This window comes from Crinia signifera, chromosome 19 (genome assembly GCF_055691185.1).
Source record: "Crinia signifera chromosome 19, ASM5569118v1, whole genome shotgun sequence".
Lineage (NCBI taxonomy): Eukaryota > Metazoa > Chordata > Amphibia > Anura > Myobatrachidae > Crinia > Crinia signifera.
This window is the reverse complement of record NC_139226.1, coordinates 126,568,811-126,593,268: the sequence shown is the minus strand read 5'-3', so window position 1 is coordinate 126,593,268 and position 24,458 is coordinate 126,568,811. Positions and strand designations below refer to the sequence as shown.

General features: G+C 44.7%; 1 protein-coding gene across 2 annotated transcripts in view; it reads left to right on the top strand.

Annotated features, from left to right (window-relative positions):
* The window catches only part of GPR157 (G protein-coupled receptor 157), a 31,928-nt gene extending 9,858 nt beyond the window's left edge, over nt 1–22,070 (top strand). For both annotated transcript variants that reach the window (XM_083163298.1, XM_083163297.1), the window contains exons 3-5: nt 6,417–6,630; nt 19,467–19,664; nt 21,290–22,070. In XM_083163298.1, the coding sequence (XP_083019424.1) occupies nt 6,417–6,630; nt 19,467–19,664; nt 21,290–21,508 (631 nt within the window). In that variant the 3' untranslated portion in view covers nt 21,509–22,070. The remainder of the gene's footprint in view (nt 1–6,416; nt 6,631–19,466; nt 19,665–21,289) is intronic.
* The last annotated feature ends 2,388 nt before the right edge of the window (nt 22,071–24,458 follow it).

Below are 24,458 nucleotides of genomic sequence, written 5' to 3'. Positions count from 1 at the left end.
GTAGATGTAATAAAATCACAGTAAACACTTAAGTCATGAAATCTAATTAGACGGATTCAGAAGCGTTTTAACTTGATTGTGTAAAGAGCTTGGTCAAAAACAATATACGGATCTGTACACAGCAGGGTGTTTGGAATGGTTTTATTTATTCGGTAGTAAAAACAAAATATTAATGGCCCTTGTTATACTGCCCAAAGGGGGTGAGGGTGGAGCCAAGTACATTTAATTGTTAATTTAATTACCACATTTTTCAATCAATCTAAATGTACAATTAGATATTCAGATCCATTTTTAAACCCCTCTATTAAGGTTAGGAGGCCCAGAATTAATATTTGTGGGCAGCCCCTCTGCCCATTGTACTGTTTATATGTGGTAGCATAATAAATTATGAAAATGATTTTCAAGGTGCTCTGGCAGTTTTCCAGCTTTTGGCTCTTATTCTGGTTCATTCGCAAAGGCAAATTCCTTCTCAAATGGACAAAACCATGTGCACTGCCGGTGGGGTAGATGTAACATGTGCAGAGAGAATTCGATTTGGGTGAGTTATTTTGTTTCTGTGCAGGGAAAATACTGACTGCTTAAGTTTTACACTGCAACATAGATCTCACTATGAAGTAAAACCCCATCCAAATCTAACTCTCTCTGCACAAGTTACATCTGCCCCACCTGCAGTGCACATGGTTTGTGAAGGAATTTGCCTTTGTGAGTGAACCAGAATAAGGGCATTTGTGTACAGTATGGGTGTGTTCTCAGATATTCAATCTGGTGTAAAAATTGCCTGATTTATAATTCAGTGAAAAGTCTAAGGACAGATGCGCACCAGCATAGGATTTTATTTTCTCACCAGAACTTGAAACAGAATTGTAAATCCAGACAATAAATGCCCAGGGTTATGAGGTTTGTGTTTTGTTGTAGACCATACATACTGTATGTTTGCATCAAACTAATGTACAACAGGATACAGCAGTCGGAGGAAACAGCGTTCCACTTGGGTGCAGTACACGTGTGCCAGGTGCTTTCAGCCAGCATACTCATTCAATTGGGTTTATCGACACACCTGGTTTCCCACACAGCCAGTTTCACGTGCAGTCATAATTAAGTAGTTCTGAATGTTTAGTTGGTGTGCCCCATATGATGATGTGCCAGTTTGGTACAAAGTGCCCTAATTGGCTGACTTAATCAACATGTCTTTGGCAAAAATTATATACAAACACATTAGAAGGGAAAGGACTATTTTGTGCCAAGTTTAGCTGATATGTCTAAATAACATTGCTGTAGACCAGTGATTTATCTATAACAGGGCCCGACAAAGCCTGGGCGCCAGGTCGCCCCGGCGACCAGAACTTCCTCCCTGGCGACCGAGCCCTGATCTGCAGCGTCGCAGAGCCGGTCACCCACATACCTCCCAACATGACCCCCTCCAGGAGGGACAAACTACTCTACTTCTGTACTTTTCCTCTTAATGTATAATTGCCATCACCGGTGTTGAACAGGTTTACCAATAAGAAAAGTGTTTCACCACAGGTGATGGCAATCATACATTAGGAGGAAAGTCCAGGAGCAAAGCATTGTGTCCCTCCTGCAGAGGGTCATGTTGGGAGATATGCGCCCACGCTGCCAGAGCTCTCCTCCCTGGGCAAACCGCTTCTGCTGCCAGAGCTCTGATCCCCGGGGCCTGCTGCTCGGGCCACCTGCTGTCGGAGCACTGATCCCTGGGGCCTGCTGCCTAGAGCTGTCCTGCTCCCCGGACCACCTGCTGCTGCTCTTGGAGCTCTGATTCCCAGGGCCTGCTGCCTGGACGACCCGCTGCTGCTGGAGCTGTGATCCCCGGGGCCTGCTGCCAGGTGCTCTCCTGCTTCACGCACCATCCGCTGCTGCTGTCTGAGCTCTCCTCCCTGGGGCACCCTCCGCTGCTGTTGGGGCTTTCCTTCAGCATGTACCACCCGCTCCTGCTCCCCGGTGCCGAGACCTGCCTTCTCTGCCCACCCTCCCTACCCACCTCACCCCCTCTCACCCCCATTACCTTACCCCTGGCATAGTAACAACTTGGCAATGAGCAGGTTAACCCCATAGCAACAAGAATTTACCACTGGCAGAGTATGTTAACCACTGGCATCAAGCATGAAACCTATAGCAACAAGCATGTAGGTGAGCGGAACTTATGTTGCATAATATGTAATTACGGCATGTGGTATTATACCTAATAGACATTACAGTGTTTGGCATATTGTGTAATGAGCATTATGGTGTGTGGTATAAATGTGTAACAGACATTATGGTGTGTGGTATATATTTTATAGCATTATGGCGTGCTTACATTTTTGGTGCACGCCTTTGGCGCACACTGTCCCTGTTATTAGTATATCTGGCTCCTACATTTTTCTTCTTGGCTCCTAGATTTTAACAAAATTTGTCGAGCCCCTACCTATAAAGGTGTGTATTATTTTAATATCCACTGTAATTATACCATATTAATTAGACATGCTTGTGAAATAACTGACATTTGAAAATAATTTTAACAATGATGCTCACACTTCTGACACACAATTTTAAGTCACCAGCAACACCTGTGTCCAGCCAACAAGGTAAATGTTTTGTCAAAGCAAAGTTTTGTGTTCCGTTACTCCAGTAATACTTTATATTTCATTCAGATTAGTCTGTGCACAACTTTTTACATTAAATAAATGACTCTGACTTGGGAATATGACTCCATTCTACTTGATTATGCAACAATGTTGTGCACCTTGTTTTAAAGGTCAAGATACAATTCAAACTTTGTAGTACTGTCCTCTGCAAACTGAAGTTGTTAGGATAACCCTCAGCTGTATGTCCTCTGTAAATACACAGTGATAAGTACATGTAACTCCCAGATAAGAGTAATTCCACAGTCTTCTGCACACAGGATGCCAAAATTCAGTGTTTGTAAATCGGCATTCAATTTATGCGCCTAATACAGACCTGATCGCAGAGCAGGTGGGACAAATGTAACCTGTGCGGAGAGAGTAAAGGCCCATACACACTGCGCAATTTTGAGCTGAAAGCTGCTCAAACTTGGTGTTGTGAGCAGCTTTCAGCTCAAAGACGCCCAGTGTGTGCTGTGAGCGGTGATGCGCACTCCCGCATCATCGCCGGTATTACCAGCGGATAAGCGGCTTTGTGGATGGCTTTACATAGCGCAGCATCAGGCTTTCCTGATGAGGCCGCCAGGAAGGAGGGAAAGCTGCTCAATGTGTATGCACTGAGCTGCTCCCCCCTGCGGTCATCGCTGTCCATACACGCTGGGCAAAAATCGCTCAATGTGTATGACCCTTTTAAGGCCCATACACACTAGGATATTTTATATCAAAGGATTTAGCCAAAATCTCTGATAGGCCCATACACACTGGGCGACTTTGAGCTGCAAGCCGCTCAAAACATCATCGCCGGGGAAGCCGCTTATCTGCTGATTATACCAGCAGATGAGCGGCTTTGAGGATGGCAGCGCTATGCAAAGCCATCCCCCCCCCCCCACCTGCTGGAAGATCACAACACACTAATACCACTTTCACATCGCAAAATGCAGGGTTGCACCGGGACGATAGAGATATAGTGTGTGCATCTGGCTTTGTGTACAGGCAGTCTGCTGATCACCTCCACATTTGCTTTGGAAACGGAGGTCACGGGTAGGCAGGCAAATGCCAATACCTGCGGCCAATCGCTAACTGTGTACACTTGGTCGGCTGCTCATTCGGTGTGACTGCGGGTCCACCAACACTTGTTGGTTGTGTACCAAAGCATAAGTTGCAATTTTCTCAGCCCTGAAAGTCCTGCAGACATGGGGCCAACATATACTTACGCTTCAAAAGGATGATTTATTTTTTAGATTGAACAGAAGCAGACAAAATATTTTTGTCACTGTACATATATTAAGGAGGAATTATCTTTTATACAAGATTATATTGACAAATCTTCTGTATATGTTCATTGCCAAGCATGGCTTCTGTATGCTCCAGCCCATGTATAGCCCACTTTGTAGCGCAGAGATTGCAGGAAACGCAGTACAGTCATTCCACCAGTGAGAATTCCCAGCACAGCGATGACGTTTAAGTTTGTAAACAAACTGTTTTATACTACTGGGAAAAATGTGTCTCGCTCAGATAATTTTACGCTGTGATGTTTATAGATCTTCACACAATGGGGCCTTGTTATCGTCCCTCTGTAGAACTGTCAGAGACTTTGTAGCAGTGGAATCCAGTAGGGGGTAAAGGGGGTAAGTGTCTCATTATTTTGATCCATGTTCGTTCCCAGTGATTTGCTTTCGAGATTGGGGTCAACGCTGTCCCTGTGTCTCTGACATCAGATGGTTTAAGGGCAGACAGAACGTAAACAGATTGTGTAATGCTCATCACAAGTCGCAATCTGAGAACCTCTGGCTGCAGAACGAGGAGTATTTATAGATAACCAGAGAACAGACAGAAACTTCTATCTTGATGTTGGTTCTTTGTTACTGCTTTGGATTATTTAATTTTGGGGGATTTTGTCTATTGGACATCCGTAAAGCATTAGCTAAGCTGACAGCAAGTAAGGTATACATTTCACTGGATGCAAAATAGAAAAAAAAAACAGAAGAATTCATATATTCTGCCATATACCTGCCTGCAGTCCTGAAATTCGGGACACCGGAGGTCACTCCCTGTTCTGTGGGGCAAGCCATGCCCATATCTTCCGGAATCAAACCTCATCGGTTGCCCAAAGTCAAGGGGGCAGATGCACTAAGCTTCAAGAGAGTGATAAACAGCCAGCCAATCAGCTTCTACCTGCCATGTCACAGACTGCGTTTAAAAAATGTCAGATGGGAGCTGATTGGTTGGTGGTTTATGACTCTCTATTTTATCACTTTTGAAGCTTAGTGCATCTGGCCCAAGGACTGTTGACCGATTATATAAATGATTGTATGCTTTTTACATAGTTGTCAATGTTTCTAGATGTACTTACTGTAGCTACAGTATATCTACTAGGCCCAGTGATTTATCATATTATGCTTTTCATTTCTGTTCTTTTTCACACCCCAAGTTAGGGCCTGATTCTAGTTTATTCAGTCGGGGCCGAATTTGTCCCTATACAAATGCCTCATTGCCCTGACACAATTGTAAAATTCATAATACCTAATGTGTAGAATGTGCATGATCTCCTCTTTGTGTTGGTTTCCTCTGTGTATTTGGATCCCAGTATGTGTGCAAGTTACGGAATTTTGATCCACTGGAACAGGGGTTTATGGGCTTATGTGAATGACACAGAGCGGTATCCTACTAGCTGCGGTAAATGACAGCAGCTAATGTATCCACTGGATTCTATCCAGTTAGACCCATTCGCTGGCACTTAACGGAAATTTTTGTACGCGGCATGCAGGCCAATAACACATGGGTCTGGGAACTTAAAAATGCAATTGGATAGCACGTTAATACTATTGGGCTAAAAAATGCATTTTTTTGCATGCAGTAAATTACCGCATGTAATAGGATACCGCCCATGGGGCCTGATTGCTGGGCTGCCAGTCTTCGGAACTCAGCGATAAGGTAAACTATGCCATTTTCTTTCCCCCGTCCCTTTGCTTGTCAGTAAATGCGTTTGCAGCCATGTACACAGGTGGAAAACCATTCACAATCACCCACCATCGAATGGTTTTCCTCCTGTTCGCAGCGCCAAGTTCATCTAGTGTTACTTGGCACTGCGGTGGCCGCAGGGAGATGAAGGCCACTACTGACAACAGTGTCCCTCCCCAAGGCCAAGTCCTGCGTTTTTAGGCGGCACTCCCAGAAAACGCTGGGATGTCACCTATAAAGCTGTCAATCAACTTGGGAAAGCCAGCGATGGCTAGCCATCGGTTGCTTTGTTCGTAAGGGGACCATGCGCACAGGCTACCATATGCATGCGTGGTCATTATTATGTTAATCAGCAGGGCTGCATATTCGCAGCCCTGTAATATGGTCTGAATCGGGCACATAGTCTCTCTGAACAGCGCTGGGTGTAATGGTTGTATTGCATAAATAAACAATGGTAATTTTACCAACACATTGCGGTATACAATCTATTTTAAAAATGTTCATTACCCCCGACCTTTTGTTCTCCTTTTGCTTATTGTCACGCTTAACTTTATGTCCGTTTTCCTTTCCATTTATAGCAGCCTTTTGTTCCCCTTTTTCTACAGTATGTGTGTTTACTCATAGAGACTAACCATGCAAAATAAAGAAAAATAATTCTATTAAAGAAGGTAAATTATCCTATAACAGCGCTACGTATAAAATAATATAGCTGTAAATAGTGACGGTCTAAAATTTCTGATATATTTTAGGTGCTGCAAATGGTCCATTGCCTGTAAAAGGAATATCTTTGTATCTGTCTTGTCCATTTTGACTCACACTGTTCTTTTCCCACAGCTGGGGTGTTCCGCTGCTGATTACTGTCACTGCTGTGTCCCTGCAGAAGATTGGCTATGATGCATCCTATGTTTCAGTCGGTTGGTGCTGGATCAACATACAGGCTGAAGATAGGCTTACGTGGATGCTTCTGGCTGGGAAGGCATGGGAGATCCTGGCTTATATGGTCCTACCCGTGTTGTACATCAGAATAAGGAAGCACATCGGCAGAGCGGTATAAAACCATTCTATTTTACTGGGGGGAGGGTTTTTGTTTTTTTAGGGGGTATGGAACATAGGGTCAACTCAATGAAGGTCAACCTACAGATGGAGCCGCACTTTTTGTTGTTGCCGCCAGCGATCCAGACGCTCTTAGCTGGCGCACGTGGATGCTCAGCGCAGCCATTGGAGGGAATGGGGCACGTGAGCATCGCTCCAACGGCACATTAGACCGACAGGGCCTAGGTCGACACCATAAATGGGTAAACACGGGTCGACACAAGCATTAGGTCGACAGTCAAAAGTTGGCACACTATTATATTCTCCCACCGTGCCGTAGCGCATGGTATGAAGTCTGCTAAAAAAAAGTGAAAAACTTTTGACGACCTTTTGAATGTCGACCTTAGCCATGTCAACCTATTTCAGGTGTCGACCTAGTGACCGTATCCTTTTTTTTTTCTTTCTTCTTCTGAATGTCTCATTGTTCATGAATGGTATTTGGTACAAGCCAGAGGCTGACTGTGGATAGGAAGACGCTGACATTTGAAATAAGAATGAATTAGTTTATTGTATATGTTTTATGTATAGATAGATATATATTTATATATTGTCTTAATATTGCACGCACAGAATGGCATACTGTACATCATGCTAGAAAACTTTCAGTTGCTGAAAAACTTCCCCTCCCGCCATCTGGTGCTGACTACAAATTAAATACATTGTTGAATAAGCATGTTTTTTTTCAAAAATATGTTTTATTGATCCTCACAAATCACAGTTGATACAAACAATAGGGATAAAGACGTAAAGGTATCAAATGAGGAGCAATCCACAATTTTCAGATTTTTCCAAAATATGAATAATCGTGTTTAATACAAGGGGGTAAATTTAATAGGATGAGAGACTCAGAAAGTGAGAGATTTGGTAAGAAATCTCCAGTTTTTTAAATCCGCAATCATTTACACTGCAAAACCAGTTTGATTATGCAGTGTAATACCCCTTTTAGACATACTACCCATGATTTTAGACCTGGTTCAATCCCCGGTTTTTAAAAATCCCGGGTCCTTTTGCAGGTACGCAGGACCCGGGATTTTAGATGACTAAAATCCCGGGTAGAATCATTCATACATACACTAGTCCTGGGATTGTCCTGAAAATTCTGAGATTTTGCCGTTATGTATAAATGATTGCCACTTTAAAAAAAAAACCTGTAGATTTCTTCCCAAATCTCACACTTTTTGAATCTCTCATCCTATTACATTTCACCCAATGTCTTTATTGTACATAGGTCAAAACAGTGTCCGTTAACTAATACCCCTTTTACACCGCCGAAAAATCCAGGTCAGCGGCGGGTCAGACCCGGATCTTCGGCGGTGTAAATCCCTAACGCCGTGTCCCTTTACACGGGACTTCTACCCAGGTCCTGACCTGGGTAGAGGGCGGTGTAAATGGGAACGCCGGGTCGGATGACCCGGCTCCCATTTACATGAATGGGGAACGTCCAACCTGCGGACCGCAGCGTCCGCAGGTTGGACGGATTGTCAGTCTGACACTGACAGCCGGCGCTGCTGTCTGCTATACTCTGCAGACAGCGGCGGGGGAGGGAGGTGAACGGATGCCTGTGTGTGGCATCCATTCACCTCCTGTCCAATGGCGGGGGGGTGCGCGTGGGGACTGGGGGAAGCCTAGCAGCTTACCTTAGTGCTGGGCTGCCCCCAGCAGCGTTCCGGATACGGCGTCGTCGATCGGTGCTTGAAGATGACATTGCGCTGTCATCTTCAAGCGCCGGGAAGGGGCGGGAGGGGGGGTGCGGGCGTTTAAGCCCGTCCGGTGTAAATGACCCTAAACGCCTGGTCGCACCCGGCTTTAACCAGGGTCCAAAAAGCCGGGTGCGACCCGGCGTTTTGGTCTAAAAGGGGTATTAGACTGAAGACTAAATCAAGTTTTTGTATCTCTGTATTGATGGGAACATCGACTGTTCTTACAATGAGATCATTTCGTTTTTGTGTGTACGCTCACTTTCATCACTCACTTCACATCTCTAAGGAAAAGAAAGATGACTTATACTTGTCAAATACTGTATAAGAATTTTATTTATAAATGTATTTACAGGTTCTTTATATAGCGCAGCAACTTCTGTTGTGCTTTACAATAGAACAAACTTCAGTAGGTAACAGACAGACGTGGAGGTAGGAGGGCCCTGCTGCGCTCTTACAATCTATAGGGATATAGGAGGGAAACCCAAGGACAGGCACCAGTAATAGCATAGTCCAGGGGTGGCCAACCGGTCAGAGGTAAAGAGCCGAAAAATATCAGTCGTCAAGCCAAAGAGCCAACATCATGCGCGCGTGATCGGGGGAGTGGTCAGGGGCATGGTCATATGACACAAGGAGAGTGGCCACATGACAAAACTTTATGCCCCCAGTGCCAGATATGCCCCCCACAGTGCCAAACATCACATGCCCCCCACAGTGCCAAACATCACATGCCCCCCACAGTGCCAAACATCACATGCCCCCCACAGTGCCAAACATCACATGCCCCCCACAGTGCCAAACATCACATGCCCCCCACAGTGCCAAACATCACATGCCCCCCACAGTGCCAAACATCACATGCCCCTCAAAGTGCCAAACATCACATGCCCCTCAAAGTGCCAAACATCACATGCCCCTCAAAGTGCCAAACATATGCCCCCCACAGTGCCAAACGTCATATGACCCCACAGTTAGGAAGCTGGGCCCTCCAGCACAGGTGTTGCCCACAGTGCAACACCTATGCTGGAGGGCCCAGCTTCCTAACTAAAGGGCCCACCTAGAGGGCCAGGAGGGCCCAACAAACAAATGAGCCACGGGCCAAGAGGGCCCGACTAATGCGCACACAGGCCAGAAGGGCCTGAATTTGCCCACGGGCCTAGTGCCCGACACCCGGTGGTCTAGGGTGGATGGAGGGTAGGAGGCCAAAGGCCCCTACCTGGTGTTGGGAGAGGCCGCTGGGGGGAGCTTCGTCAGCTCTTTTGCTTCCCACCCCCGCTGGCCTCTCCGGGAGCCATCTTCTTTTTTCTTGCAGAAGGCGCCGGAGATCTTCTGTCTTGATCCCGGCGTCTTCTGCGGCGCCGGAACTCTTCTCCCCGCCGCCGTCTTCTGCGCCATCCTCCGGCGGCTTCTCGCATCTTCAGGAGCGCTCCTGCGCTCCGCCGGTGTGGAGAAGACTTTTCGCCCTCCCGCTGGCGTCTGATGTCAGACGCCGGGGGCAGGGCGGAAATGGCGCGGCGAGCGCTGATTGGCTCGCCGCGGTCGTTTCCTAATGGCCGCCGATGCGGCGTTTTAAATTTGGCAGCCGAATTGGCGCCAAATTCAAAACCCCGCTTTGCAGACGGGAGGCTGGAGCCGCAATTTACAGCGCGGCGAGCCGCATGCGGCTCGCGAGCCGCGGGTTGGCCACCGCTGGCATAGTCCCACCAAGTTGAGACATTGGAGGTGATTTTTGGTGGTTTGAAAATGCAAGCTCCATCTTTAACCCCTTCCTGACAGAGCCAGTTTTTGCGTTCCTGACAGAGCCCTTTTTTTCAAATCTGACATGTATCACTTAAGTGGGGATAACTTTTTTTTTGCTTTTACTTATCCCAGTGATTTTGAGATTGTTTTTTCGTGACACATTGTACTTCAAATTAGTGGTAAATTTGGGTCGATACAGTCTGTGTTTTTTTGTGAAAAATACCAAAATGTCGTGAAAAAATGGAAAATTTTGCAATTTGCAAAATGTTAAATTTTCTGCTTGTGAGACAAATAATCATACCACTCAAAATAGTTAATAACTAACATAGACCATATGTCTACTTTATGTTTCCATCATTATTTCAACTTCCTTTTAATTTTTTTGGACACTAGGAGGCTTACAATATGAATAGCAAATTCTCAAATTTTCAAGAAAATTTCAAACACTGATTTTTTTAGGGACCAGTTCAGTTCTGATGTGACTTTGAGGGACTTGTATGTGAGACACCCCCATAAATGATACCATTTCAAAAACTGCACCCCTCACAGTATTCAAAACAGCATTTTGGAAGTTTGTTAACCCTTTAGGTGTTTCACAGGAATTAAAACAAAGTGTAGGTGAAATTTCAAAATTTCACTTTTTTTGCAGATTTGCAATTTTAATACATTTTTCTAAGGAACACAGTACATTTTACTAGAGAAATGTGACTAAAAATTGATTCCCCCAATTCTTTTGTTTTCATAAATATCCTATATGTGGCCCTAGTGTGCACGTTGACCAAACCACAGGCTTCATAATAGAAGGAGCACCTACTTGATTTTGGAGCCTCCTTTTTATGAGATTATTTTTTAGGCACCATGTAGGTTTCTAGGCACCATAAGATGCTAAAATTTAGGAACCCCCCCACAAGTGACCCCATTTTGCAAACTACACCCCTCAGGGAATTCATCTAGGGGTATAGTGTACATTTCAAACCCCCAGGGGTTTCACCAATTGTGGTACAACTGGGCAGTGAAAATGAAAAATTAAATTTTTTACACAAAAATGCAGTTCTGGCTCAAAATTTTTCATTTTCAGAAGGTATGAAGGAGAAAAAGCACCCCAAAATCTGTGCCCCAATTTCTCCCGAGTACGGCAATGCCTCACATGTGACCAAAAAATACCATTTGGGTGCATGGCAGGACTCAGAAAGGAAGGAGTGATTTTTGGATTTTGCAGCTCAGATTCTGGTGGAATGTTGGTGGGTGCTATGTTGCATTAGCAAGACCCCCCAAGCACCAATACAGTGGAACCCCCCCACAAGTGACCCCATTTTGCAAACTACACCCCTCAGGGAATTCATCTAGGGGTATAGTGTACATTTCAAACCCCCAGGGGTTTCACCAATTTTGATACAACTGGGCAGTGAAAATGAAAAATTACATTTTTTTACACAAAAATGCAGTTCTGGCTCAAAATTTTTCATTTTCAGAAGGTATGAAGGAGAAAAAGCACCCCAAAATCTGTGCCCCAATTTCTCCCGAGTATGGCAATGCCTCATATGTGACCAAAAAATACCAGTTGGGTGCATGGCAGGACTCAGAAGGGAAGGAGTGATTTTTGGTGGTGGAATGTTGGTGGGTGCTATGTCGCATTAGCAAGACCCCCCAAGCACCAATACAGTGGAACCCCCCCACAAGTGACCCCATTTTGCAAACTACACCCCTCAGGGAATTCATCTAGGGGTATAGTGTACATTTCAAACCCCCAGGGGTTTCACCAATTTTGATACAACTGGGCAGTGAAAATGAAAAATTACATTTTTTTACACAAAAATGCAGTTCTGGCTCAAAATTTTTCATTTTCAGAAGGTATGAAGGAGAAAAAGCACCCCAAAATCTGTGCCCCAATTTCTCCCGAGTACGGCAATGCCTCACATGTGACCAAAAAATACCATTTGGGCGCATGGCAGGACTCAGAAGGGAAGGAGTGATTTTTGGATTTTGCAGCTCAGATTCTGGTGGAATTTTGGTGGGTGCTATGTCGCATTAGCAAGACCCCCCAAGCACCAATACAGTAGAACCCCCCCCACAAGTGACCCCATTTTGCAAACTACACCCCTCAGGGAATTCATCTAGGGGTATAGTGTACATTTCAAACCCCCAGGGGTTTCACCAATTTTGATACAACTGGGCTGTGCAAATGCAAAATTACATTTTTTACACAAAAATGCAGTTCTGGCTCAAAATTTTTCATTTTCACAAGGAATGAAGGAGACAAAGCACCCCAAAATCTGTGCCCCAATTTCTCCCGAGTACGGCAATGCCTCACATGTGACCAAAAAATACCATTTGGGTGCATGGCAGGACTCAGAAAGGAAGGAGTGATTTTTGGATTTTGCAGCTCAGATTCTGGTGGAATGTTGGTGGGTGCTATGTTGCATTAGCAAGACCCCCCAAGCACCAATACAGTGGAACCCCCCCACAAGTGACCCCATTTTGCAAACTACACCCCTCAGGGAATTCATCTAGGGGTATAGTGTACATTTCAAACCCCCAGGGGTTTCACCAATTTTGATACAACTGGGCAGTGAAAATGAAAAATTACATTTTTTTTACACAAAAATGCAGTTCTGGCTCAAAATTTTTCATTTTCAGAAGGTATGAAGGAGAAAAAGCACCCTAAAATCTGTGCCCCAATTTCTCCCGAATATGGCAATGCCTCATATGTGACCAAAAAATACCATTTGGGCGCATGGCAGGACTCAGAAGGGAAGGAGTGATTTTTGGATTTTGCCGCTCAGATTCTGGTGGAATTTTGGTGGGTGCTATGTCGCATTAGCAAGACCCCCCAAGCACCAATACAGTGGAACCCCCCCACAAGTGACCCCATTTTGCAAACTACACCCCTCAGGGAATTCATCTAGGGGTATAGTGTACATTTCAAACCCCCAGGGGTTTCACCAATTTTGATACAACTGGGCTGTGCAAATGCAAAATTACATTTTTTACACAAAAATGCAGTTCTGGCTCAAAATTTTTCATTTTCACAAGGAATGAAGGAGACAAAGCACCCCAAAATCTGTGCCCCAATTTCTCCCGAGTACGGCAATGCCTCACATGTGACCAAAAAATACCATTTGGGTGCATGGCAGGACTCAGAAAGGAAGGAGTGATTTTTGGATTTTGCAGCTCAGATTCTGGTGGAATGTTGGTGGGTGCTATGTTGCATTAGCAAGACCCCCCAAGCACCAATACAGTGGAACCCCCCCCACAAGTGACCCCATTTTGCAAACTACACCCCTCAGGGAATTCATCTAGGGGTATAGTGTACATTTCAAACCCCCAGGGGTTTCACCAATTTTGATACAACTGGGCAGTGAAAATGAAAAATTACATTTTTTTACACAAAAATGCAGTTCTGGCTCAAAATTTTTCATTTTCAGAAGGTATGAAGGAGAAAAAGCACCCCAAAATCTGTGCCCCAATTTCTCCCGAGTACGGCAATGCCTCATGTGTGACCAAAAAGTGGCAGGACTCAGAAGGGAAGGAGTGATATTTGGATTTTGCAGCACAAATTCTGGTGGAATGTTGGTGGGTGCTATGTCGCATTAGCAAGACCCCCAAAGCACCAATACAGTGGAACCCCCCCACAAGTGACCCCATTTTGCAAACTACACCCCTCAGGGAATTCATCTAGGGGTATAGTGTACATTTCAAACCCCCAGGGGTTTCACCAATTTTGATACAACTGGGCAGTGAAAATGAAAAATTAAATTTTTTTACACAAAAATGCAGTTCTGGCTCAAAATTTTTCATTTTCAGAAGGTATGAAGGAGAAAAAGCACCCCAAAATCTGTGCCCCAATTTCTCCCGAGTACGGCAATGCCTCACATGTGACCAAAAAATACCAGTTGGGTGCATGGCAGGACTCAGAAGGGAAGGAGTGATTTTTGGATTTTGCGGCTCAGATTCTGGTGGAATGAATGGTGGGTGCTATGTGGCATTAGCAAGACCCCCGAAGCACGGTGAAATGATGAACCTAAAAATCCATAGATGTGTGGTATATTTTAAAACACTCCTTTATACATAGGCCGGGTTTGTCGGGGCAAGTGTCACACTGGAAAATAGTTTGCTTTTTTATTCCATTATTATAGCAAACTTTGCACCTTTTTTGTGTCCTGCCCTTTTTTCCAGTGGAGGGGATTTCATCAGGAAAATGCTGCCCTGGTACAATACGGGGGCCAGTACTAGAAGTACTGGGGCCCTCTGCCTGCTGGTTCCCAAATACTAGGCCCTTTATGACTTCCTCTTGAAAGTGCATAAATGTCCCCCTCTGGCCGGTAGAACGGAATAGCACGTAAGCGTTATACAGTGCCATCTGGATGATATACACGGCCAGCTTCTTGTACCAGATTTTTGTTTTCCGCAGGGCACTGTACGGCTTCAGTACCTGATCTGAAAGATCCACTCCGCCCATGTACCTATTGTAATCCAGGATACAATTAGGTTTTGAGGTGTGGGTACTGGTACCTCGTACAGGGACGGAGGTGGTACTGTCTCCGTGAATTGTTGTCAGTATAAGGACATCCCTCTTGTCCTTATATTTGACCAACAACATATTTTCGGTGCATAATCCCCTGCTTTCACCCCTTCTCATTACTTGGGCAATGTGCGTTTTTGGGAGGCCTCTTTGGTTCTTGCGCACAGTACCGCAAGCTGCTGTACCTCTTGAACCAAGGGCCTTAAACAGGGGGATGCTGGTGTAAAAGTTATCCACATAGAGGTGATAACCTTTATCCAGGAGGGGTGCACTAAATCCCAGACAATTTTTCCACTAACACCTACGAGGGAGGGGGGGCATTCTGGCGGTTCAATTCTTGAATCCTTCCCTTCATATACCCTAAACCTGTGGGTGTACCCTGAGGTGCTTTCACACAGCTTATACATTTTTATGCCATACCTTGCCCTCTTACTGGGAAGGTACTGGCTTAATTTAACCCTTCCTTTAAAATGTATAAGGGACTCGTCTATGCAAATGAATTTATCTGGGATGTACATCTCTTCAAATTTGGCACTGAAATGATCAATGACCGGCCTGACTTTGAATAGCCGGTCAAAGGTGGGATCATCTCTGGGTGGGCACTGTGCATTATCGTTGTAATGCAAAAATTTAAGGATCGTCTCAAATCGAGCCCGGGGCATGGCCATACGGTAAAATGGGGTGCTGTACAGAACATCTGTACTCCAATATTGCCTAATTTCTGGCTTTTTTACTATGCCCATATGAAACACCAGACCCCAAAACGTCATCATCTCTACTGCATCTACAGGGGTCCACCTAGCAAATGATGACGTGGGGTTTTGAGCAATAAACTGCTGGGCATATAAATTAGTTTGGTCCACCATTAAATTTATAAAATCATCAGAGAAAAATAATTTGAAAGTCAATTTCTCTGAGACCTGTGGAATCAAATTGGATTCCTGGCATGGCCAAAAACTCAGGAACCTGGGGCTCAAAATTGTCTGGTGGTGGGGTCCATACGAGATCAATTATTGGGGGGGGGGGGTCTCAGCTGCTCTACGGGGGCGTCTTTGAGGGGGTCCCTCATCACTAGAGGAGGAAGAGGAGCTTAAGACGAAGCCTTCAAATTCCCCGCTTGCATCACTGGCTGTGTCAGAGTCAGAGGCAAGCATGGCATATGCCTCCTCCGCTGAATGCATTCTTCTGGATGACATTTGGGATGACATTTGGGATGCCATTTTTATTTTTGTGTTACTGGTAGTGAAATGTTTCAACACGTGTATAGTGTAGGGGGGGGTACAAACTTTATTTCAACCCGGGGGGTATGTAGTGTGTAGTGTGTATGTAGTGCAGAAAAAAAAAAATACTTTATACAAAAAAAAAAAAATTGAAGGGGTTAAAAAAAACAAAAAATTGAAGGGGTTAAAAAAAAAAAAAAAAAAAAAAAGGTCCTGCGCCAAAAATTGAGCACAGATGTTGGTCAGTAACGTCCGTCACTGAACAGCGCTCAAAGGCAACAGGAATTTGATAAAAAAAAAAAAAAAAAAGATCAACCCTGTGCCGAAAAAGCTGATCAGTGATGTACGTCACTGATCAGCGCACAGTGGCCACAGGACACCCACAAAATCACAGTGTGTGTAAAAAAAAAAAATTAAAAAAGACCCCACAGCAGCCTCAAAAAAAAAAAAAGGTGATCAGTGATGCGACACTGATTACCAGTGAGGGGCAGCAGGTGCACAACCTTTGGTGCAACTGACAGTGCAACTGGCAGCAACTGGCAGGTATATATAAAAAAAAAAAAAACCTCTGCACCCCCAAAAAGTTGCTGATCACCTCAGATATAGTGATCAGCACAAAAGGCGGGGGCAGCAGACACAAAATTTAGCACTCTCTATCACATGTCTGTCACTATCTCTCTCTATCTCTCACTATCTATCACTCTATGACACTGCAGCAGCAGCACTGACAGTTATATATATGAAAAATAACCCCTGCACCCCCAAAAAGTTGCTGGGGGTGCACAAAATGGGGGCAGCAGACACAAAATATAGCAGTCTCTATCACTCTCTGTCACTATCTCTCTCTATCTCTCACTATCTATCACTCTATAACACTGCAGCAGCAGCACTGACAGGTATATATATATATAAAAAAAACCCTGCGCCCCCAAAAAGTTGCTGATCAGTTAATTTATACTGATCAGCACAAAAGGGGGGGCAGCAGTCAGTTATATAAAAAATATATAGCACAATCTGTCACTATCTCTCTATCTCTCTCTCTCTCTATCTATCTCTCTATCTATAACTATATCACACTGCAGCAGCACAAAATATAGCACTCTCTGACACTATCTCTCTATCTCTCTCTATCTATCTCTCTCTCTATCTAACGCTATTACACTGCAGCAGCACAAGTTCACAACACAGGAAGTCACAAGTACAGGATCCAGGAAGCATCCAGCACACTACAAGCAGTGATGAAGCAGTGATCAGGTAAGTATTTTGCTCGGTTCAGGTCAGTATACTGCGGCAGCTAGGCACGGTGACCGCACTGCACGCAATTCCAGACCGGAATGGCGTCTGCAGTGCAGTCACCGTTAGTTTAAATCCCCCTCCTTGGCTGTGATTGGTCCGTCGGTCCGACGAACCAATCACGGCCTTTGGGGGCGGGCGGGGTGAGGTGGGGTGACACCAGTGTCTCCCTTACACCCCGCGGTGATTGGTGCTGTACTTTACAGCACCAATCACCTCCGATCGCGTGTCACCGGCGAACGTTATTCGCCGGTGACACAGAAAACGCTGTAATTGGCTGTTCACACTGAACAGCCAATCACAGCGATCGCCGACGGGGGGGCGGCATCGCAGCCCCCCCTGGGCATGCAGGGACATGTCTGCTGTCAGGGACAGCAGACATGTTGAAACTGTCACCGCGTCTATAGACGCGGTGACAGTTACAAGCCATGACGTACATTTACGCCATGTGTCGGGAAGTACTTCCCGACCATGACGTAAATGTACGTCAAATGTCGGGAAGGGGTTAATAAACAAAAACCATGTGCACTACAGGTGGGGCAGATGTAACATGTGCAGAGAGAGTTACATTTGGGTGGGGTGTGTTCAAACTGCAGTGTAAGAATAAAGCAGCCAGTATTTACCCTGCACAGAAACATAACTTACATAAATCTAACTCTCTCTGCACATGTTACATCGGCCCCACCTGCAGTGAATATGGTTTTGACCATTAAAGGAGTTTGCTTTTTGCAACCAAACCAGAATCACCCCCCTTATGTGGGTCAGCTTCAAGCTTGTGTCGACCTTCTGTCAATGTTGACCATTCTTGGGTGTCAACCTAGTCACTGTCTACCATTAATGATCGACCTAGACCTCGTCAACCCAGGGGCCGCATACCATTTTCAGAACAAGTTTTTAAAATCCTCCTTTTATATACCCAGGAGTAGCACTAGGGGGCGCTAGTTAATTTAGAATTGAGCAGCAAAGAATTTGTAGGAGTGCAGGTATCCAGTGTGATGGGTCAAAAGTGTCTAGGTCGACATTGACAAAATGTTGACACATGAACAGGTCGATGTGAGTTTTTCATGATTCTTTCTTATTTTTTGGCGTTTTCTCTTGCTTTATCATCCACGTGGACTCTGGGAACCAATACCAAAAAAAGTGAAAAGCATGTCGACCTTTTTATGTGTCTACCTTTAGCAATGTGTACCTAGTGCATGTCAACTTTTTGGCAATGTCGACCTATTGTCTGTCAACCCAGACACTGTTTATCCTTTGACCCACACCCATTTTGGCCTGTGGGGGTCTCCCCTGGTTTATATGAAGAAGCACACTGCCTTTTGATGACAACATAGGGCATTTCCAATGTGTAGTGAAATTGCATTATGCCTTTTAGTAAATGTTGACTTGTCTGTTCTTCTGAATTGATTTAAATATATTCACCAATGAAAGCTCTCACAAGCAGGACACTCTGTCCTCCTGTGATTTGTTAGGTGAACAGCATACCAGGTAAACCAGCACAGCAAGAATGGTTATTACAGCATTGCAGCATACAGGTGTCACAGCATAGTACAAACCCTTCAGAAAGCTCCAGTGGGTCCTCACTGGAGCCCACACCTGAGCCTATCACTTGGACAGCTATTCCACCATCGGGAGCTGGAAACCCTTATATCAGGAGAACAGAGGTTCTGCTTAATCAGCCCAGCCTCGGTTAGGAAACCTGGACTGGCTAATACAATACTTCAGCTTCATAAGGGGATGAAATGAATATGTTTGTTTAAATGATTATAGAATATAATTGTGAGCATAGTAAAACATGGCAAAGGTACATTTAAATAGAGGCAAATACCATAAATCTACAGAGAAAACCAGTACAAAACAGCTGCTCAATAAAGTAATGTCCCTTTTTTTTTCTTTTTTCCAGTAACTGGAAATAGGTATTTTTACTACTTAGTTCTTAGGCCAGATAAACTAAGCTTCAAAAGTGATAAAATGGAGAGTGATAAAACAGCCAGCCAATCAGCTCCTGCCTGACGTTTTTCAAACACCGCCTGTGACATAGCAGGTGGGAGCTGATTGGCCGGCTGTTTTATCACTCTCCATTTGATCCCTTTGAAGCTTAGTGCATCTGGCCCCTATGAGCTGAAAACAAATCAGGCGTACTGTACTGTGTTACACAAGAAAGCCATTCTCACTGCATGTACTGTAATTGGCATGTGCCAGACCTGTGGATGAAGAAATAGTTTCTTTATGATAGGAGTTCCCAGTCTCTGCACATGACTAAATAGGGTGTTAGTGTGCATGCAGCACCCGTGATGTGGCCTCTGCCTTTTCTCCACAGCATCGGGCTCTGTCTGAATACCGTCCAATTCTGTCCGCTGCTGCTGCTCCTGTGTACCAGCCCAGAACCATAGCAGACAGGAAGCTGGTCTTCATCCCCGTCATCTTTATCTTCCTCCGTATCTGGAGCACCATACGTTTCATTCTGACTCTCTGCGAATCTCCAGCAGTTCACAACCCCGTCCTTGTTGTCTTGCATGTAAGTGAGATCCTGTACGTCATCCTTATAGAGTATGGCCGGTGTTTATACTGACTCACAGATTGGCAGCATACAATGATGGCTATAAAGCTACACTGATGTTGGCACACGAGAGCGGTCATGTACCCTGCATCCCTACTAGTGTTAGAGAGTAGGGCAGCATAGTCACACAATGGGCAGCATTACTGCCTCACAGCAGTTCTCTCCAAAGCCCTGTGTGGGCTTCTATGGGTTTTCCCGTTTGCTTCTCTGTGGTCTGCTTTCCTCCCACAAAGCCAGAATAAAACCATACTGGTAGGTGAAGTGTGTGGAAGGGAATTTAAGGGAGATGTATAAAGCCTTGGAGATAAAGAGCTAGTCAGCTACTAATTGTCACTTTACTGACTGCTCAAGAAATTACATTTAGGAGCTGATTGGTGCTTCTGTCTCTCCACTTTACCTCTGTCCAAGGCTTATTCATGACGACAATTGAAACATTAACATAATCCAACTGTTGTAGGGGTGGTCTTTTAAAAATCTGTGGCATGCCATCCATCCATCATTTTGTGTGTGTAATACATATATACAGTATACACACAGTATACACACACTCCAAAATACATTTCTTTGCCACTATCTTATTTATTTAATTTATTTATTAACAGTTTCGTATTTAGCGCACACATATACAATCTATATTCCCTACCACATGCACACGTACACACAGACATTCTAGGGTTAATTTGGTGGGCTTCTAACGCGACCCACCGCCGCCCGCACTGACTCCCCCTCACCTGTGCTCAGGCAGTACAAAGCTGTGCTGCCCGGACCTGTGACCTCCTCCTCCCTGCACTATGATCCTCTTCCGGGTGCAGGGAGGAGGAGAGCCCGGTGCAGCAGCAGCAGCAGCACCGGGGGAGGGAGGGGGGGAGCCGCCGGGACCCACTGACTCTCACCGCAAAGGACAGCTCTTAATGCAAGAGGTGTCCTTTGCCATAATTATTGCTTATTAATATAATTATTAATTACTGTCCTCTATGACTGCCGAGCACAATAATGGCTAACCTTGACACCCCAGCTGTTGTTGAACTACACATCCCAGCATGCTCTGCTACAGTTTTGCTATTTAGACATGCTGAAAAGGATATAGGGCATGCTGGGATGTGTAGTTCAACAGCTGGAGTGTCAAGGTTAGCCATCACTGGCCTAGCATCTCTGCATTAATTATAATCTGTCCACTGATGGGCAGCATCCCACTACTTCCTTTCCTAGGATGAAATAGTTGTGCCACCCTCATCATGGCGATTATACATGCATCAACCTTGCATGACTTTAGTTCTTTTGCCTTCGTTCAGGCTTAAGTGACCTCTGCTTAAATCCAGGCCTAGCACCACCCGGAATCTGTTTAACTGTAAAGAATATAAGAGAAATTCAATGAGGTTCTTATTTTGTCTAAATTTAAGAAAAGGGTTTTATGGGGGATTTTACAAATTGTGATCAAACTATTATAAGACCGTTAGGATCTAAATTCTCTTCCACGCCTGTACAATGTAGCTCCCGTGGAGTAGGGACTGATGCATGTTCTCTGTACAGCGCTGCATTGACTCCATTCTTCAATAAGTGATTTAATTCATTCTGTGTTGCAGGGTATTGGAAATAGCTTCCAGGGAGGAGCGAACTGCATTATGTTTGTGCTGTGCACACGTGTCATCAGGTCGCGTCTGCTGGCGACTTTGCGGTGCTGCTGCTGCAAGTCTTCTGACTTCAGGGAAAATGCTGCGTCTGAGGTCTACACACCTGGCTACGGCTCCACAACAGAAACACAAGACAGCCAGAAGTGGTCTGCACATCTACCCAGCACCTGATCCTGCTCCTGTACCTGCCATCTGCCCATTCCGAGGCTCCGCAGGTATCCTGTGTACCTGCCTTCTCAGACTTTATCATGCACAGGAAGACTGCCTTTTCCACTGGCTTAAGGCTTGTGGTAACCTAGACAAAATAGCTGGTTAAGAGTTTGCTGTGCGAGTAGAGATGCAGCCAGCAATATGCAAGATGTACAACGTGTTCAGGGTAGTGTTATACCCTGAGGTTACACTTCTGTCATTTTCTATACAATGATCAACATACAGAATGATGGTGTGCACCGTGGGAAACCCTGTTCTACAGTACATCATAGACCCTTCTGTGAGCAAGATGACTTAAGTCTCATTTTGTTCCTCCTGTATGCAAGGGGGCTCATTCAGTACTACGGTACAAAGAGGGATGATCTATTGTAATCGGTAGAAACTGATTGGATACCAATACATGCTTTTAATAAGATTCTAGCACCCCTTAGTTGTGCCTTGATGGCAGCCCATACAGACGTTGAAATTTAATAGGATGAGAGATTCAGAAAGTGAGAGATTTGGTAAGAAATCTCCAGGTTTTTAAAGCGGCAATTTTTTACACGGCAACAGCAGTTTGATTTTGCAGTGTAAATGATTGCCGCTTTAAAAAAACCCTGGAGATTTCTTAACAAATCTCTCACTTTCTGAATCTCTCATCCTATTAAATTTCCCCCAGAATATTTAAAGTGACTTAATACTAGCTAAGCAAGTGCATAATCTTATATCGGGAGCTATCAATGCAAATGAAAAATACTATCATTATATATTTCATTTACATCGATGGCGCCTGTATAAAATCATCAGTGCATGCGCCGTATGTCACAGCTGATCCTTGGGTCAGAAAGGTCATCCCTTATATTCTGGAAATTGGTTCATCCTATGTAATAAAAGACTAACGCTGCTCCTCAACTCTATGGGGGGGGAATGCAAGTGTTTTGCCTGCAAACGGCCACGCGATGGCGCACGCCACCAATGACATTACTATTATGTTGATCCGTTATTATATAGTTTTGGGATTTGTTATATAGAAGTGTCCATTATATCTGGCTTTATTATTTTGCCCCTTCAAATGTTGCTTGTAGCTCAGTGGCGCAGTTTGTATTTACACTGCTAGCCGCAATTGTGTGTGAGGCATTTATGTATAGAGAAATACATGAGGTAGCGTATTCCTTTTATCTAAATTATATTGTAGCAGTGCCCAAAATGTTCTGTGACCATGTACAGACATAAGGTTACACGCTGAGTGCTTATATACAAGTCCCAGGCATCTGAGGTGACTAAGCTATAATAACAATATTGGGGCCAGATTTTCTAAGCTTCAAAAGTGATCAAATGGACAGTGATAAACAGCCAGCCAATCAGCTCCTGTCTGACATTTTTCAAACAGTCTGTGGCATGGCAGGTAGGAGATGATTGGCTGGCTGTTTATCACTCTCCATTTTATCACTTTTGAAGCTTAGAGAATCTGGCCCAGAATCCCTTACAATTTACACAGTTGTTGTTATGATTACACTTGTGGGGTACGCAGGATTCCGTTCACGCGGTAGCAGTGACCGTACACAAATTGCCAGCCAATCCGATTTGTGAATTGTGACCATTAATTTCAGCTCTGCAGCGTCTTCCGCGTTGTAATCCCAGGTTTTCTGTGCTGTGGTAACCAGATGCTGATAGAGGTATATCCCCGTTTTATAACCTAAATCACCTCATTTAAATTTTATAAATATTAAGGGCGCAAAACGCTTCTCCTGGTGGAATTCTGGCAATCCATATCTGTATTTGTTGGGTGGTGAGATTAGAAAATGACAATCTTGTATACGATAAGCAGAACAATTCTAAGAATTAAATAACTCCTGGTGTTTTAGACAGGAAAAGTGCCTCCTGTTATGTACTGTACTTTTGATTATCAATGAACTGACTTATGCAATATTAAAGCAAATATTTATATACAGTACAGTGATTGTGTGTGTGTGTTCTGTAATAACTAAAGCAAAGCAATATCCTCAATGAGGGCTCCATAAACAGTGGACTAATCTGCTATTACTCTAGGTACCTGACCGTCGTGCGGTACTTACACTTACTCATGCACTTTATATTATATTGATATTGTATGAGCTGCGGTATAGGGAAGTTGCCTCATCATTAGTGCACTGGATCAGGTTTAGAAGGGTTGGGTGACTATAAAAGGGTTCAATATGATTTATCAATGGACGTTTTACCGATTTGTTGTCATAACGAAAGTCAAAATACCAACATGATCAATATACAGACATTCATTAACCCCTTGAGTCGTGGGTTTTGCTGGGCAGGACAAACCTACCAGGGCAGGTTTGTCCTGCCCCAGCAAAACCCACCACAGAAAGTTGGAAGCCCCTCACCTCCGCTCCAGGTTGGGGGATGTTCACGGCAGCTGAACGCTCCCGAGTCCCCCCGAGCCTGCCGCCGACGTCACTGTAAAATGAGTGACGGCTGGCTTGCGGGCGGGTCAGAAGAGCTCTGGCGTATTGATCGCCGGACCAAAGGTGACGGGGGGACTGGAAGGGTTGGGCGGGGGGGGTGCTCTAGAGGTGCTGCGCCAGTGGTGCACACCTGGACACCACTGCACCTATTCTATATTAGTGGAAAGTTTCCAGACATACCACCCAAGGGGTTATAATGACCTGGTCAACTGACATACATGGTCAAAATACCCACATTTACCATGCAGACAGGTCAGCTTGCCAACATGTTTCTATGGGTTTTTTTTTGTGATGTAGATGGACATAGACGCCATCGAAGTGTACCGCGTCCCCTCGCATGGCTTGCTACGTTCACCATGTTCGGTAGCCATGGATTCACAGAAAATGCTGTGACACACATTTTACTAGTGACTGCTTTACTGTGGGCCTTATTCAGATTGCAGTACAAATGTGTTCTCAAAATGGGCAAAACC